The sequence below is a fragment of the Schistocerca serialis genome, chromosome 3, assembly GCF_023864345.2.
Source record: "Schistocerca serialis cubense isolate TAMUIC-IGC-003099 chromosome 3, iqSchSeri2.2, whole genome shotgun sequence".
Taxonomy (NCBI): Eukaryota; Metazoa; Arthropoda; class Insecta; order Orthoptera; family Acrididae; genus Schistocerca; species Schistocerca serialis.
Genome location: NC_064640.1, coordinates 433,339,497 through 433,352,791, shown reverse-complemented (window position 1 = coordinate 433,352,791; position 13,295 = coordinate 433,339,497). Strand labels below are relative to the sequence as shown.

General features: G+C 40.7%; 1 protein-coding gene across 4 annotated transcripts in view; it reads right to left on the bottom strand.

Moving 5' to 3' along the window:
* LOC126470319 (dynamin) overlaps positions 1–13,295 on the bottom strand; it is a 110,093-nt gene that overhangs the window by 23,796 nt on the left and 73,002 nt on the right. For all 4 annotated transcript variants that reach the window (XM_050098096.1, XM_050098099.1, XM_050098097.1 and 1 more), the window contains 3 exons: positions 12,630–12,836; positions 4,160–4,338; positions 647–865 (listed from right to left, as the gene is read on the bottom strand). In XM_050098096.1, coding sequence (XP_049954053.1) covers positions 647–865; positions 4,160–4,338; positions 12,630–12,836 — 605 coding nt within the window. The remainder of the gene's footprint in view (positions 1–646; positions 866–4,159; positions 4,339–12,629; positions 12,837–13,295) is intronic.

Here is a 13,295-nt window from a genome sequence, read left to right as displayed (position 1 = left end):
TGTGTGTGTGTGTGTGTGTGTGTAATTTTGGGCACTGAGTTCATGTGTGCCTTGGTGGGAGTAGGGAATAGAGGGAATTACTCTAGCGCATTCTGGCGGAGAAAGCAAGTTTGATAACTCAGTTACCGTTAGTACCACATTTGTTTGCTTTATTAGCTGTTTTTCATCAGACATTTATGTGATAAAATGTCTTATCATACTACTGTTATTATTATATCAAAATTTTCCATCGCTGTATTCTTGCCCACACTGGCAGTTTCATAAAACCATGCAAGTCTTGAGACTAACCCCACCTCCCCCACAGCAGTACTAGCGTAATTTTTGTTTTATCATTAGTACAATAGTATTAGTAGTAGTAGTAGTAGTTTGACCACCAACATTTACAGGTTGTTTTTTAGTGCACACGCAATGTAGACTTAGAAATGTGAAGTTTATTTACACAGCAAAAACCTACTCACTATATCATTAAATACATGCAGAACCGCAAATACCAAACCTTCCTAATACTGATTGTTATCCACCAGTAAAAATGTGAGAAAGAGTCAAATTTATTTGTTAAGGGGAAGCTAATACAGAAACAGAAGACATGAGCTCAAAAAACTAACAATAAAGTTATCATCAGAACTTCCAAACTGTGTGTACTCACGAAGGAATAAGTGGTGGTGGAAGACCAGCTCCAGACTGAGGTCTTCCAGGCAGTGATGGGGGAGCACGCTGCCCCTGTGCAGCATCTGGACCTGGCCTGTTAGGGATGTTCGGAGCTGGCCTGCTTGTTGCTGGTGGCGGCGGTGGAGCCCTAGAGCCAACAGCAGGTGTTGGCTGCATTGGAGTCCTCCTAGGACCACCAGGAGAAGGTGGTGACAGTCTGCATATCGAAAACAAAACAAATTAAAAAATAAATAAAAAATGTGAATGCATGTCCTTTCCAACAGTTGGCTGCATTATTTTCAGCATGTGATATATGATATTCCCAGATGATAAATTTGGGAAGCAATACTATTTTCCCTCAACTGGGGATCACACAAAGCACCAGTGTTCTAATATTATGATAGTTTATCATTTAATGTAACTCTGGAGTATCTCCCACACCACAGTATTAACATCACAGATTTAAGACAAATGCATAGATCCTATTTTTATGATTAGAAACATTCATCTGCTTTTCATATTCAGACTACTGATAAGCCACGACATTATGGCCATCTGCTTAATATTGCTTCTGCTTGAAATGCAATCCAGCAGCACTTCTGCATGGCAGCGATTTTACAAGTCCTCAGTAGGTTTCTGGAAGTATGTGGTGCCACATATTTACACGCAGGTCATGCAATTTCTGTACATTATGGGCTAGTGGTTTTTGTGTTCAATTGGGTTCAGCTCAGATGAATATGGCTGCCAAGGCAACAAACTGAATTCACTTTCACATTTCTCAAACTACTGTAGCACTATTTTGGCCTTGTGACATGAACAGTTATCCTGCTGGAAAAGTCACTACCACCAGGGAACACACTGAGCATGAAGGGGCAGATATGATCCAGAATGTCTGCATAGTTCACAGCTGCCAGGGTGCCTTTGACTGCTACATGTGCCACAGAAGCTCATCTGAATGTCACCTACTGCACAGTATTCATCTGGCCAAAGGACACATTTCTATTGATCCACAGATCAATCTTTATGGTCCTGTGTTCCTGCAATCTTAATTGATGATGTCAATGAGTCAACCTGGGAAGTCATCTGCTACAGACACTCATGTTCAACAATGTGCACTGAATGTTGTGCTCTGCTAAACTTGTGCTTGCACCAGCAGTGAACTCTGTCTCCAGACCTATAACAGATCACTGCTTATCCTGCTTTACAGAGTGGGCAAGTCTCCTACCTCCATGTTTTGTGAGGAGGCGCAAATGTCAGACACCTTTCACCTACTCGTGGTTTCGCAGTCTTTTCACCGGTTTCTCTAGATGCATATGACAGTAACACACAAACAGCTTCACAGTTTCTGAGATACTTTTTCCCAGGCACTGGGGCATAACAATCTACCCTACATGTAAGTCATTTATGTCAATCTATTTCCAAATTTGCAGCCAGTAGAATGATTCACTATTTGTTTCTGCCACACTTGTATGCTTTCCTTATAGCATTACAGGCCTACAAAGCGTCAGGTAGTGTTCAGTCTTGGGATGTGTGCTGGTCATGATGCTCTGGCTCATCAACTTATATATTCTATCAGGAAAAGTTACATCTGCACTGATACAATTAGGAGCCCATCCTGTTTACTACTACTTTGAAAGATGATAATTCTATCAAGATATCTGTGTCAAAACCCTTAAGTGTAATTAAGATAATTCAGGGACTTTCAAGAAAAATGGCTGTGTGCTGCTGCAAATCCTTCAATCTATTCACACTTAATATAAGTTATTTGATACTTTGTTTCCTAGGTAACACTTGCACTCTATCATGTTGCTGTTGTGTCAGCTAGTTATTTTTAATACATGTTTTATGTCTACATACTGCTCCTGTGTGAAGGAGTGAAGTCATTATTAGTGCATTTTATCAATGCTTTGGTCATTTCAGACATTTTCAAGATCTTTTTTGCAAAATTTTTGTGTGGCTGTTTTTAAAATTAAGGAGGTTTAACACTGGTTTTCACACACATGTAAACAATCATTGGTTATGGAAAGTTATTTTCTGCCACTAACATAGTCTACCAAGTTTAACACTTATTATCAAGCAAAATTGTCAGTTGTTCTGATATTAGCTGCTAACTAAATCCAACACATTTTGCAATAAATCCTGAGAGGCAATAATTAATACATAATAGAATGTATACAGCAAAGATTTAGTCAACTGCTGCCTTCTGATTCGTGATGTTTTATTTGATAAAAGGGATATGTGACTGCCATTTTCTCTTTACGTCATTAAAAATATTATTTATCATCTACATGAAAATTTCATACTTCATTTATTAGCAGATGTGTAACAAACTTCAGCCTTATTCCGGTCTTGTTTTTCTTTGCTTCCCTTTTAAGTTACTCATATCAGTGTCATATTCAGGTCTACATGTTTTTTTTATTTTTTTATTTTCATGTTAATACTTCACTGTAAATTGTACAAATTTTATGTCTGGAACTATAGAATGACCTTGTAGGTAGATTCATTCTCTTTTCTTGCCAGTTTGTTAACAACAGAAGAGAATAAACTTGTATCTATGCTTTTCCATTATACTGATAAATCTCTCTTACATTTGGGTCACAATACCTATTTATTGCTAAATGAGGCCACTAACCCCAACTTTTCCTGGTGCATATTATTTCTGCTAAGGTCTGTGTATTACTGGCATCTTCCAGCACCTCATTTACTGAAGTGGATTCTTATGCATATTGTACCTTATGACACTATTTCTTCTTATCCAATGCATGTACATTTTCTTCTGTTTGTCAGTTTAACAGCCTAATATTGAATTCTATATTTTCCTCTAACTCTCCACTTTCATGCTTGTCGCTCATTCATGCACAGGGACTGGAACATGCACTTGAGGTTACATTTAATAAGAACCATCTCACTTATGAGGGATACTTCCAAAATGCTGAATTCTTCTCAGTTAATTTAGAGTAGCTCAACTCCCATTTTGAGTTATTCCTGTCACAGATATGGCAGTCTGGCCACTATTCATACTGAGCACACTTTATCAATAGTACAGGAATTTACGACTTCTAATCTTCTGTTTATTGTATTATTCTGTATTTATTCATTTATTTTTCCCCCTCTGATTGTTTATCTATTTTTCTTCTGTTAACAATTTTCTCAAATATTACTTGCTGTCACTACTATAGTAATACAATAGTTCCAATGCTAATCAATCTAAGCTGCACTAATCACTAATTACTTAGTTGACACACACACACACACACACACACACACACACACAAAAATAACTTTTACATTAACTATCCAGGAACCCAATGTATTATGAAAGAAAAACATATCGCACACTAAAGCATGAAGGACTTTTTGTTATACATTGTAATCAATGTTTACCAAGATTGCCCAACAACCTGCAAATAGGGGATGTTAAAACTCCTAGAAATTATGACACTACACTAAAGTGTCATGCATTTTTTTCTCCATATTTTACAGTTCACATCAGAAAACATTCCTATGTTACCTTGGGTTTTCCAGGCCAGAAACAAGCCAGTCATTCTTCACAGGAGGGGGAACAGGCGTTGATACAGTTGCCATTGAAACATCTCCTATAATTCTAAGTGCTTCTTTACAGGCATGATACATTCTTAGCATCTCTTCCCGCTTAAGAGCCTCTTCAGGACTCTCTTCCATCATTTGTCCCTGCCAAAATAGGAAAGATTGAAAATATAATATACCATGATTAATGAGCTTAGATAAACACACACAATGTCAGGTCAATTAGTGTCAGCCTCACAATACTAAGTATTGAGGAAGATGGGGAGAAGGCTACCTCCATTTATTGGTTAATAGTTAATCAAACAAGCAAATAAGTGGTGTGTTCAAAAAGTAATGGGAATTTTGTAATAGTGTGTATATAAGTGTGTTTTATGCAGTTTTTTAGTTGGTGTGTTGGTTAACATATTTGACAAGTTGTACAATTCATTCTCCGACTTCCTGCTGGGTCAATTCAGGGTAAAACCTTGAGGTTTCGACAATTACCTTCATTGTCTTCATAAGAAGCAACTGACTGTCTAAACTGCTGCTTTGGCTCCTGTTTCTGATCGTTGGGTGCAAGTGCCACACAGCCGTATAAGTGTGTCCTCCACACCACACTGGACAGTGATATGCCAAATGCCAAACAACAACAACAACAACAACCACAGTAGCGGCAGTGAACAATGCTCCCATCTTGCCCATACTCTTTCATGCAACATGATAGGGCCACATGCCCTAAGCACTGGGCTACTTGCAGCAACTGTAGGAAAAGAGGACATATAGCATCTGTCATTCCCCGTCCTCTCCTACATATATGGACATGAATGTTAATTGGGTGTCCCCAATGCTTCTGAATAATAAACTGTCTATTGAATTGTAAGTTATGGGCAAAGTGCTTTGACTACATGTGGACATGGGTGCAGCTGTGACACTGCTCAACACACAAACTTATGCGGACTTGGGATCTCCAGTCTTGTTCACAATTACTCAATGTTTAATGAGTTACAACAACCAACATATACCAATTTTGGGGCAATTTACAGGTTCCACTGTGTGTAGAAAAGATTGCTATATGGTATGGCAGGTGGCAGTTGATGCTAAATAATGAAAAGTGTGAGGTGATCCACACAAGTTACAAAAGAAAGCCATTGGAATTCGATTACTCGATAAATAGTACAATTCTCAAGGCTGTCAATTCAGCTAAGTACCTGGGTGTTAAAATTACGAACAACTTCAGTTGGAAAGACCACATAGATAATATTGTAGGGAAGGCGAGCCAAAGGTTGCGTTTCTTTGGCAGGACACTTAGAAGATGCAACAAGTTCACTAAAGAGACACCTTACACTACACTCGTTCGTCCTCTGTTACAATATTGCTGCGCGGTGTGGGATCCTTACCAGTTGGGATTAACGGAGGACATCGAAAGGGTGCAAAAAAAAGGGCAGCTTGTTTTGTATTATCACGCAATAGGGGAGAGAGTGTGGCAGATATGATATGCGAGTTGGGATGCAAGTCATTAAAGCAAAGACGTTTTTCGTCATGGCGAGATCTATTTACAAAATTTCAGTCAGCAACTTTCTCTTCCGAATGCGAAAATATTTTGTTGAGCCCAACCTACACAGGTAGGAATGATCATCAAAATAAAATAAGAGAAATCAGAGCTCGAACAGAAAGGTTTAGGTGTTTGTTTTTCCCGCGCACTGTTCGGGAGTGGAATCGTAGTGAGATAGTATGATTGTGGTTCGATGAACCCTCTGCCAAGCACTTAAATGTGAATTGCAGAGTAATCATGTAGATGTAGGTGTATAAATCTGTGGTTTGTTACTTGATTTTTCTGGTAGTGGATGGTGCTGGTGCCTACAATTTATTCGGTCTGGATGCTTCAATGCTTTTGGTTTTTCCAATGTGGATACAGTGCACCTTGTTTCCAACCAGGTCCTTCACCAGCAGTTAGATTCACTGTGTTCCGAGTTTTAGTCTCTTTCCAGGTGGGTTAGGTTGTGCCACTAACTTTATGGCCCACAAGATCCTGAAACCTATGGTCCAGATGTGCTTTTCCCATGCATACCAAACGGTTAGCTTTGCCTCTACAGCAACTTTATAGTTTTCTCTAAAACTGATTTACCTGAAGGCCATTCACAGGTTCTGTTGGGTCACAATTGTAAAAGGCTCCGTGTACCAATATCTGCACCTCCCGTTTGGTGTGGCTATCGCCCATGCAATTTTTCAAAGGCCTTAAAAAAAAAAAAAAAACTGACAATGTCATTTCGGGGTGCATCAAATGTATCAATGACACCGTTGTAAGGTGCATCCATGGAAGAGCATTTACACTAATTATGCTCCTTGTTCCCAAACTTGCATCCTGTGGGGTTGTAGTGCAACTTGGTAATGTCACACCTTTTTCAGCCATCCATTATGTATATGGGGTCAGAGGTTTCTTGGGATGGTGCAAGGCGTTTTACGTCGTCATGTCACCATGTCACAGCTCTGTCTCACCCTTCCAATATCGAAGAACCCCTAGCATTTTTACGGAAAATTGCCTACTATCACAAATTCATTCCAGGTGTGGACACGTTGGCCCAATCTCACCACGAAATTCTTCGTAAGGATGTTCCTTTGCTGTGGACATCGCCCTATGAGCACGTATTCACACTTTTGAAATCTAAATTGCATTCTGTTCCATGTTTGGCTACCTTCCATTCCAGCCATTGCATGGTCTTGGCTACAGACACCCTCAGTATGGTCTTGGGGCCATTTTTGTACATCGCTATTAAGATGGGTATGAACGTCCACTAGCTTAGCTATACTCCACTCAGCAACACTACTCCCAAGTCGGAAGGAAGCACCTGCTATCATCTATGCCCTCAAGCACTTTCACATATTCTTGTACGGATTTTTCGAACTCATTATGGACCACAAGCCTTTAGTTTTGTTGTTTAATCTTCTGCTTCATTGCCACACAAAGCACCACATATAAAGCCCCCCCCCCCCCCCCCCCCCCCCCCAGCCACTGCCTTTGCATCGTCCCTCAGCACACATTCCAGCCTTGTGGAGCATCCCTGTTGCAGAGGGGCAGTCTCTACCTACTTCTGGATTCCGCCATCTCCCGCCTTTCCTTCAGGGTCCAGTGCCCTGACACATACTGATGGACCTTAAGATGCTTCACTGCCACCTGTGCTTCTGGTGCCAGCTGGGCCATCACTGTTGGGTCCTTAACCACGAGGATCTCTGGCACACCCGCACAACTAGCTGGTGCCTCCAGTGTCAGCATAGTTCAACCACACTGACGACCTGGACAATGAGATGCTGCCAGCACCCTTATCGCCAGACCTCTCTAACAGTAATTCAGAGGAGGGCAGGGGGTACGTCAGCCACCATGTGTGTCTGCTGACGCAATCGTTCCACCCCCACTCACCAGTTCTGACCCAGAATCTGTTTCCGCTGCTGCCACCTTCAAATGTGGCAGCCACCACAGAACCCATGGATGCGTCATCAGTTGCCACAATGCCCACATGGAGCACCCTTTTGCCAAGAGGAGAGGATACTACAACCCTGTACGCAACATCTGGATACACACCATGGCATCAGACCACCAGTGCAATGCATGCAGAATAGTCCGCAAACGGCAGCTGTGTGGGTCAGCCACAAGAGGCTGCCTGTGGTTGGTCACAAGACTAAATCTTCCCACTGGACGCATTCTGGATCATCAAGGCTGAAAAAGCTCAAGAAGTGTGGTCAAATTTGAAGGTTATGGTCACTGTGTTATATAATGTTAGTCGCATTGTGCACCACGACGTTGTACAAAGAACAAGTGTACTACTTACAAGCTAAAAGCCATTTTCTGTGAATCAATTGCGCGCGCGTGTGTGTGTGTGTGTGTGTGTGTGTGTGTGTGTGTGTGAGAGAGAGAGAGAGGGAGGGAGGGAGAGAGAGAGAGGAGAGAGGGAGGGGGAGAGAGAGAGAGAGAGAGAGAGAGAGAGAGAGAGAGGGAGGGAGGGAGGGAGAGAGAGAGAGAGAAGAGAGAGAGAGAGAGAGAGAGAGAGAGAGAGAGAGAGAGAGAGGGAGGGAGAGAGAGAGAGAGGGAGAGAGAGGGAGGGAGAGAGAGAGAGGGGGAGGGAGAGAGGGAGAGGGAGGGAGAGAGAGAGAGAGAGGGAGGGAGGGGGAGAGAGAGAGAGAGAGAGAGGGAGGGAGAGAGAGAGAGAGAGAGAGAGAGAGGAGGGAGAGAGAGAGGGAGGGAGAGAGAGAGGGAGGGAGAGAGAGAGGAGGGAGAGAGAGGGAGGGAGAGAGAGAGGGAGGGAGAGAGAGAGGGAGGAGAGAGAGAGGGAGGGAGAGAGAGAGGGAGGAGAGAGAGAGGGAGGGAGAGAGAGAGAGGGAGGGAGAGATGAGAGAGGGAGGAGGGAGGGAGAGAGAGAGAGGGAGAGAGAGAGGGGGAGGAGGGAGAGGGAGGAGAGAGAGGGAGGAGGGAGAGAGAGGGAGGGAGGGAGAGAGAGGGAGGGAGGGAGAGAGAGGGAGGGAGGGAGAGAGAGGGAGGGAGAGAGAGGGAGGGAGGGAGGGAGAGAGAGAGAGAGAGGGGGAGAGAGAGAGAGAGAGAGAGAGAGAGAGAGAGAGAGAGGAGAAGAGAGAGAGAGAGAGAGAGGAGAGGTGAGAGAGAGAGAGAGAGAAGAGAGAGAGGGAGGGAGAGAGAGAGAGAGAGGGAGGGAGGGAGGGAGGGAGGGAGGGAGAGAGAGAGAGAGAGGGAGGGAGGGAGGGAGGGAGAGAGAGAGGGAGAGAGAGAGAGAGAGGGAGGGAGGAGAGAGAGAGAGAGAGAGAGGGAGGGAGGGAGAGAGAGAGAGAGAGAGAGAGAGAGAGAGGGAGGGAGAGAGAGAGAGAGAGAGAGAGAGAGAGAGGGAGGGAGAGAGAGAGAGAGGGAGGGAGAGAGAGGGAGGGAGAGAGAGAGGGGGGGAGGAAGTAGATTTCTGGCCAAACAATTCATCACTTTTGCACGATGATCATGCACCTGCTCAGTTGCTCGTTAGTGAATTTTTGACCAAAAATAATACTGTTCTCATGGCCCAGCCTCCATGTTCACTGGATACAGTTCTATGACTTTCTTCTGTTCCCAAAAATGAAGAAACCCATAAACGGCCACCATTTACAAGAACAGACAAGATTACAAATATATCACTGAGGTAGTTTAAAGCTAATGTAAAGATCTGAGTTCCACAAGTATTTTGAGGATTGGAAAAAAAGCACTGGGATAAGTTTATAATATCTACTGGGGGTCAATTTTTAATGGGTTAATATAGATGTAGATGAATATAACAAATTCTTTCCAAAAACCAAAAATTCCTTTTTTTTTTTTTTTTTTTTTTTTTTGGAACAAAACTTGGTTTTAATGACAAGAGCAGGAGAATGGTGGTTGTTATTGCTCTCCGGCTAACTTTACAAAATGGAAGGAGAAGCTGAATGATATGGGAACAGCAACTAATGCGACTAGTACATGGTAAGAAGTGACCATGTGGAGTATGAATCTGAAGATTTTTGTGTCATGCCTTGGTCTTGTGTCAGACCATTGTCATTACTTCTATGTACAGCAGATCTCACTGATAAGGATGATGCCATACCTCATGAGGCTAAACTATGTGGCTGTTACGAACAAAGTGTTGATTTAACTGTTCATCATTTGTACGAAAACAGATCAGCAGCAGTATATAACCCAAAATTCACATGGCTAATGATTTAACAGCAGTGGGTACACGATCTACCTATTTTATATCTTCAGATGCCATAGCTTGTAGCTGTGTATTCAGAATAAAAGTACACAACATTCACTTAATTGTTTCTAGATAGATGACTAGCCACTCTGGAGGGGGGGGGGGGGGGGGGGTGTAAGAGAGAGAGAGAGAGAGAGAGAGAGAGAGAGAGAGAGAGAGAGAGAGAGAGAGAGAGTGTTTACTCTCATTTGGCGTGATAAAAATTAACTGTCAGACAACAAGTAAATGTTGACAAAGAGTGAAAAAGGGATATGACCAAAATGTAATTAGTAATTAAGCAATCTCTCATCCCATCACCAATGAAAATAATATATGTTGTACGCAACACACACAGTACATATCACAAACATCGCACTGTTAGAGAAAGAGAGTAAAAGTAAAAATCATACAGAAGAAACTTTCATTTCATTATCTTAGGTGGGGGTGGGGGGGAGAAACACAAAAGACAATTTTCAACTTTGTCCATGAGGTTATTAGCATGTCATGGAACTCTTCACCCAAGTTCTGGTCTCTGAAGTTCTAATTGTGTGTAATATACGTAATTAAGAAACTAAGTATAGTATGGGTGTTCCTTATCCTGGAAAAATGCTTGTTTAACACTGGAGCCTACACCTGCTACCAATGTTTTAGGAGACATTACCATTTATATTATTAAGACACTATGTCATAAATACTTAATTATCATTCATGTTATTTGTAAAACATCCTGCAAAAACAAAACAGTTTTCCACTGACCTACAAACAAAATACACGAATTAACCAAAAGAGTTTCTTCTAGGTTGGATATTGTGCCTTCACTGATGTTACAAATGCCTTTTAATCAGCAAGACCTGCCAACTGAGCTTCTCATCCTGAGTTCCTAGAACCAGAGGTTCACAAAATATCCCATTTACAACTGTGCACTATTTGTCAGTCATTTTGTCATGTGATGCTTTGCACTTCCTTTTCTTTCCTTGTCACTTGTCTCTGCTCTGGCATTTTGAGAATGTGTGCATTTCATGGCATTCTACACAGTAGTATTTCCTTCTATAAGGGCATGCTGAAGAAATTCCTCCAAATTTTTTTTATGGGAAAACTCTTAACACTTTTTAAATAGAACAAATGGTATTAACATTCTACATCTTTATTCTTCATGTCTATATATTTATTTATCAACATAAGCACCTTGGCAACAAACACATTTCTTCCAACGAGAGACCAGACTGTCGATACAATCACGGTAGAATATTTGACTTTGTTGACTGAGCCCCAACCTCCTCTCTGGTTGCACTGCTTCACTGCTTACAAAGTGAAGTCTTTGAAAGTATTCAATATGTTTTGGAAACGGATGACAATCAGATGGAGCCAAGTCAGTACTGTATGGAGGGTGATTGATAACAGTGATCGCAGTGCACTGGACTGTTGCAGTGCTCATTTGTGGTCTAGCACTGTCGTGCTGAATGAGAGGGTATTCCACGTTTAACTTGATTACAGCATTGTTTCTCACACACCAATGTAGTTTCATTAATGCACGCCATGTTACACTCCACAATTCGGAGTCCTCCAGTGACAGAGGGCTACAAATACATAGACACAAAGAATAAAGATGAAGAATGTTAATAACATTTGTTTTACTTAAAAAGCATTAGGAGTTTTCATATAAAAAATTCATAGGCATTACTTTTCAGCACCCCCCCCCCCCCTTCGTAGTTCAAAAAGTGGATTAATAGTTTAGTGTGAACAAATTTTTGTTTTCTATCTTTTCAAACATCTCTCAACACATTATGTTTACACCAATTTATTCATCCTCACTATGTTCATCACTACTTTCACATAAATAATTCTATTTCATTAAAATCACAGTAGAGTAAAAAATTATCGCTATCATCTCTATCTTTTATAAACCCTGTCCACTCACTTGTGGTCCCACATTAGAATATCGTGAGGAGTATTCATTGAAGATTAAACACGTTGTACTAAATAAAACAATGCAATCCAGTACTCGATGTAGTATATGGATCACTCCATGTTAGTTCAACCATAAAGTCATTTTTTCTCACCCATCTTCTCAGATTCTGACGAAATCTGGCCAATTTGCTCTTCTTTAAGAAGAAAAATAACTGATGATATGAGACATGAATAAGAAACTAGCCTAAAATTTCCAATATAGAAAAAAAACATACAGCAAAGGAACAAAAAGACCCACTTATTTTGTTTCTCTATGTGATATCCTATGCTTTGAAGATTATTTTGGGAAGAAAATTTTGAAGATTATCCCCTTCTTTTATACACTACTCAAGGTAATGAACCATTTTTTTAAATACTTTGTAGTAAACAATTACAAAAATTTCACACATATTGGATGATTAAAGAAGAAACTGTAATTTATTTTCAAAATGTTAACAAGAATTATTTCACATTATCACAGTGTTAAAAAATTTTAAAGTTTAAAAAGTTTGAAATGCTAGAAAGTGGAAAGCACAGACAGAGATGAAATGCTAAAATATGGTATGGTTGCTTATTTCCATATGCAGAACAAATCAGTCACGTTTCATCCCAACCTGGGATAGTGGGCAAGATGGCTTGCTTGACTTCGCATGGATCTTCCCACATCTTACTTCATTTTAACCATTTTCTGACTTATACTCTTTTTTCCATAACAGCCTAAAATCACATATATAAATATAGTGTGTCACTGCAGAATTAGAAAAGAAGCTGAATTACCTGATCTCCAGAGGCATACAAGTGTGCCAACAGCTCACCATTGATAAAGTCCTTTGTATTGTTGATTATCATTAGCATGATTGCTTTCGGGACAAGATCCCTAGTTGTCTTTGTAACTATTTTCATGTAAGAATCGACCAAATTCCTGATTGTTTCAACTTGGCGCTCCAGCTGTGGATCCATCGAAGAACTTCCTTCCCCAGCGCCCTGTTGGTTAAAAATACATTATTTTTCTATTCAGAGGCCAGAGAAACACACTAACACACCATTTTTACATTATATTAGAACAGACTCCATTTTCACTGAGATCTGTTAATTTCAAACTCTACAATCTACAACTACTAAAAAGATTTCAAAGTGTTGTGCACAATCCCTAGCACTACCTGAAAGACAAATTACTTCATGCAAATTAACATGTGCAGACCACACCCTACAACTAAATACTCTAACCATTACTTCTGCTGTGATCCATTATTACAAAGGTTATCAAATTCATTCCTTCAAACTACAATAAATGGAGTAAATTGCTTACATAAAACTTTATATAGAACTCTATTATTTGACTAAGAGAGAGAAAGAGACACACAAAAATTAATGTATTTCATGCTTTTGGAACATAAAGCTGTTGCTCCAGAAATTAATGAGCATGAACAATGTAGTAAGTGT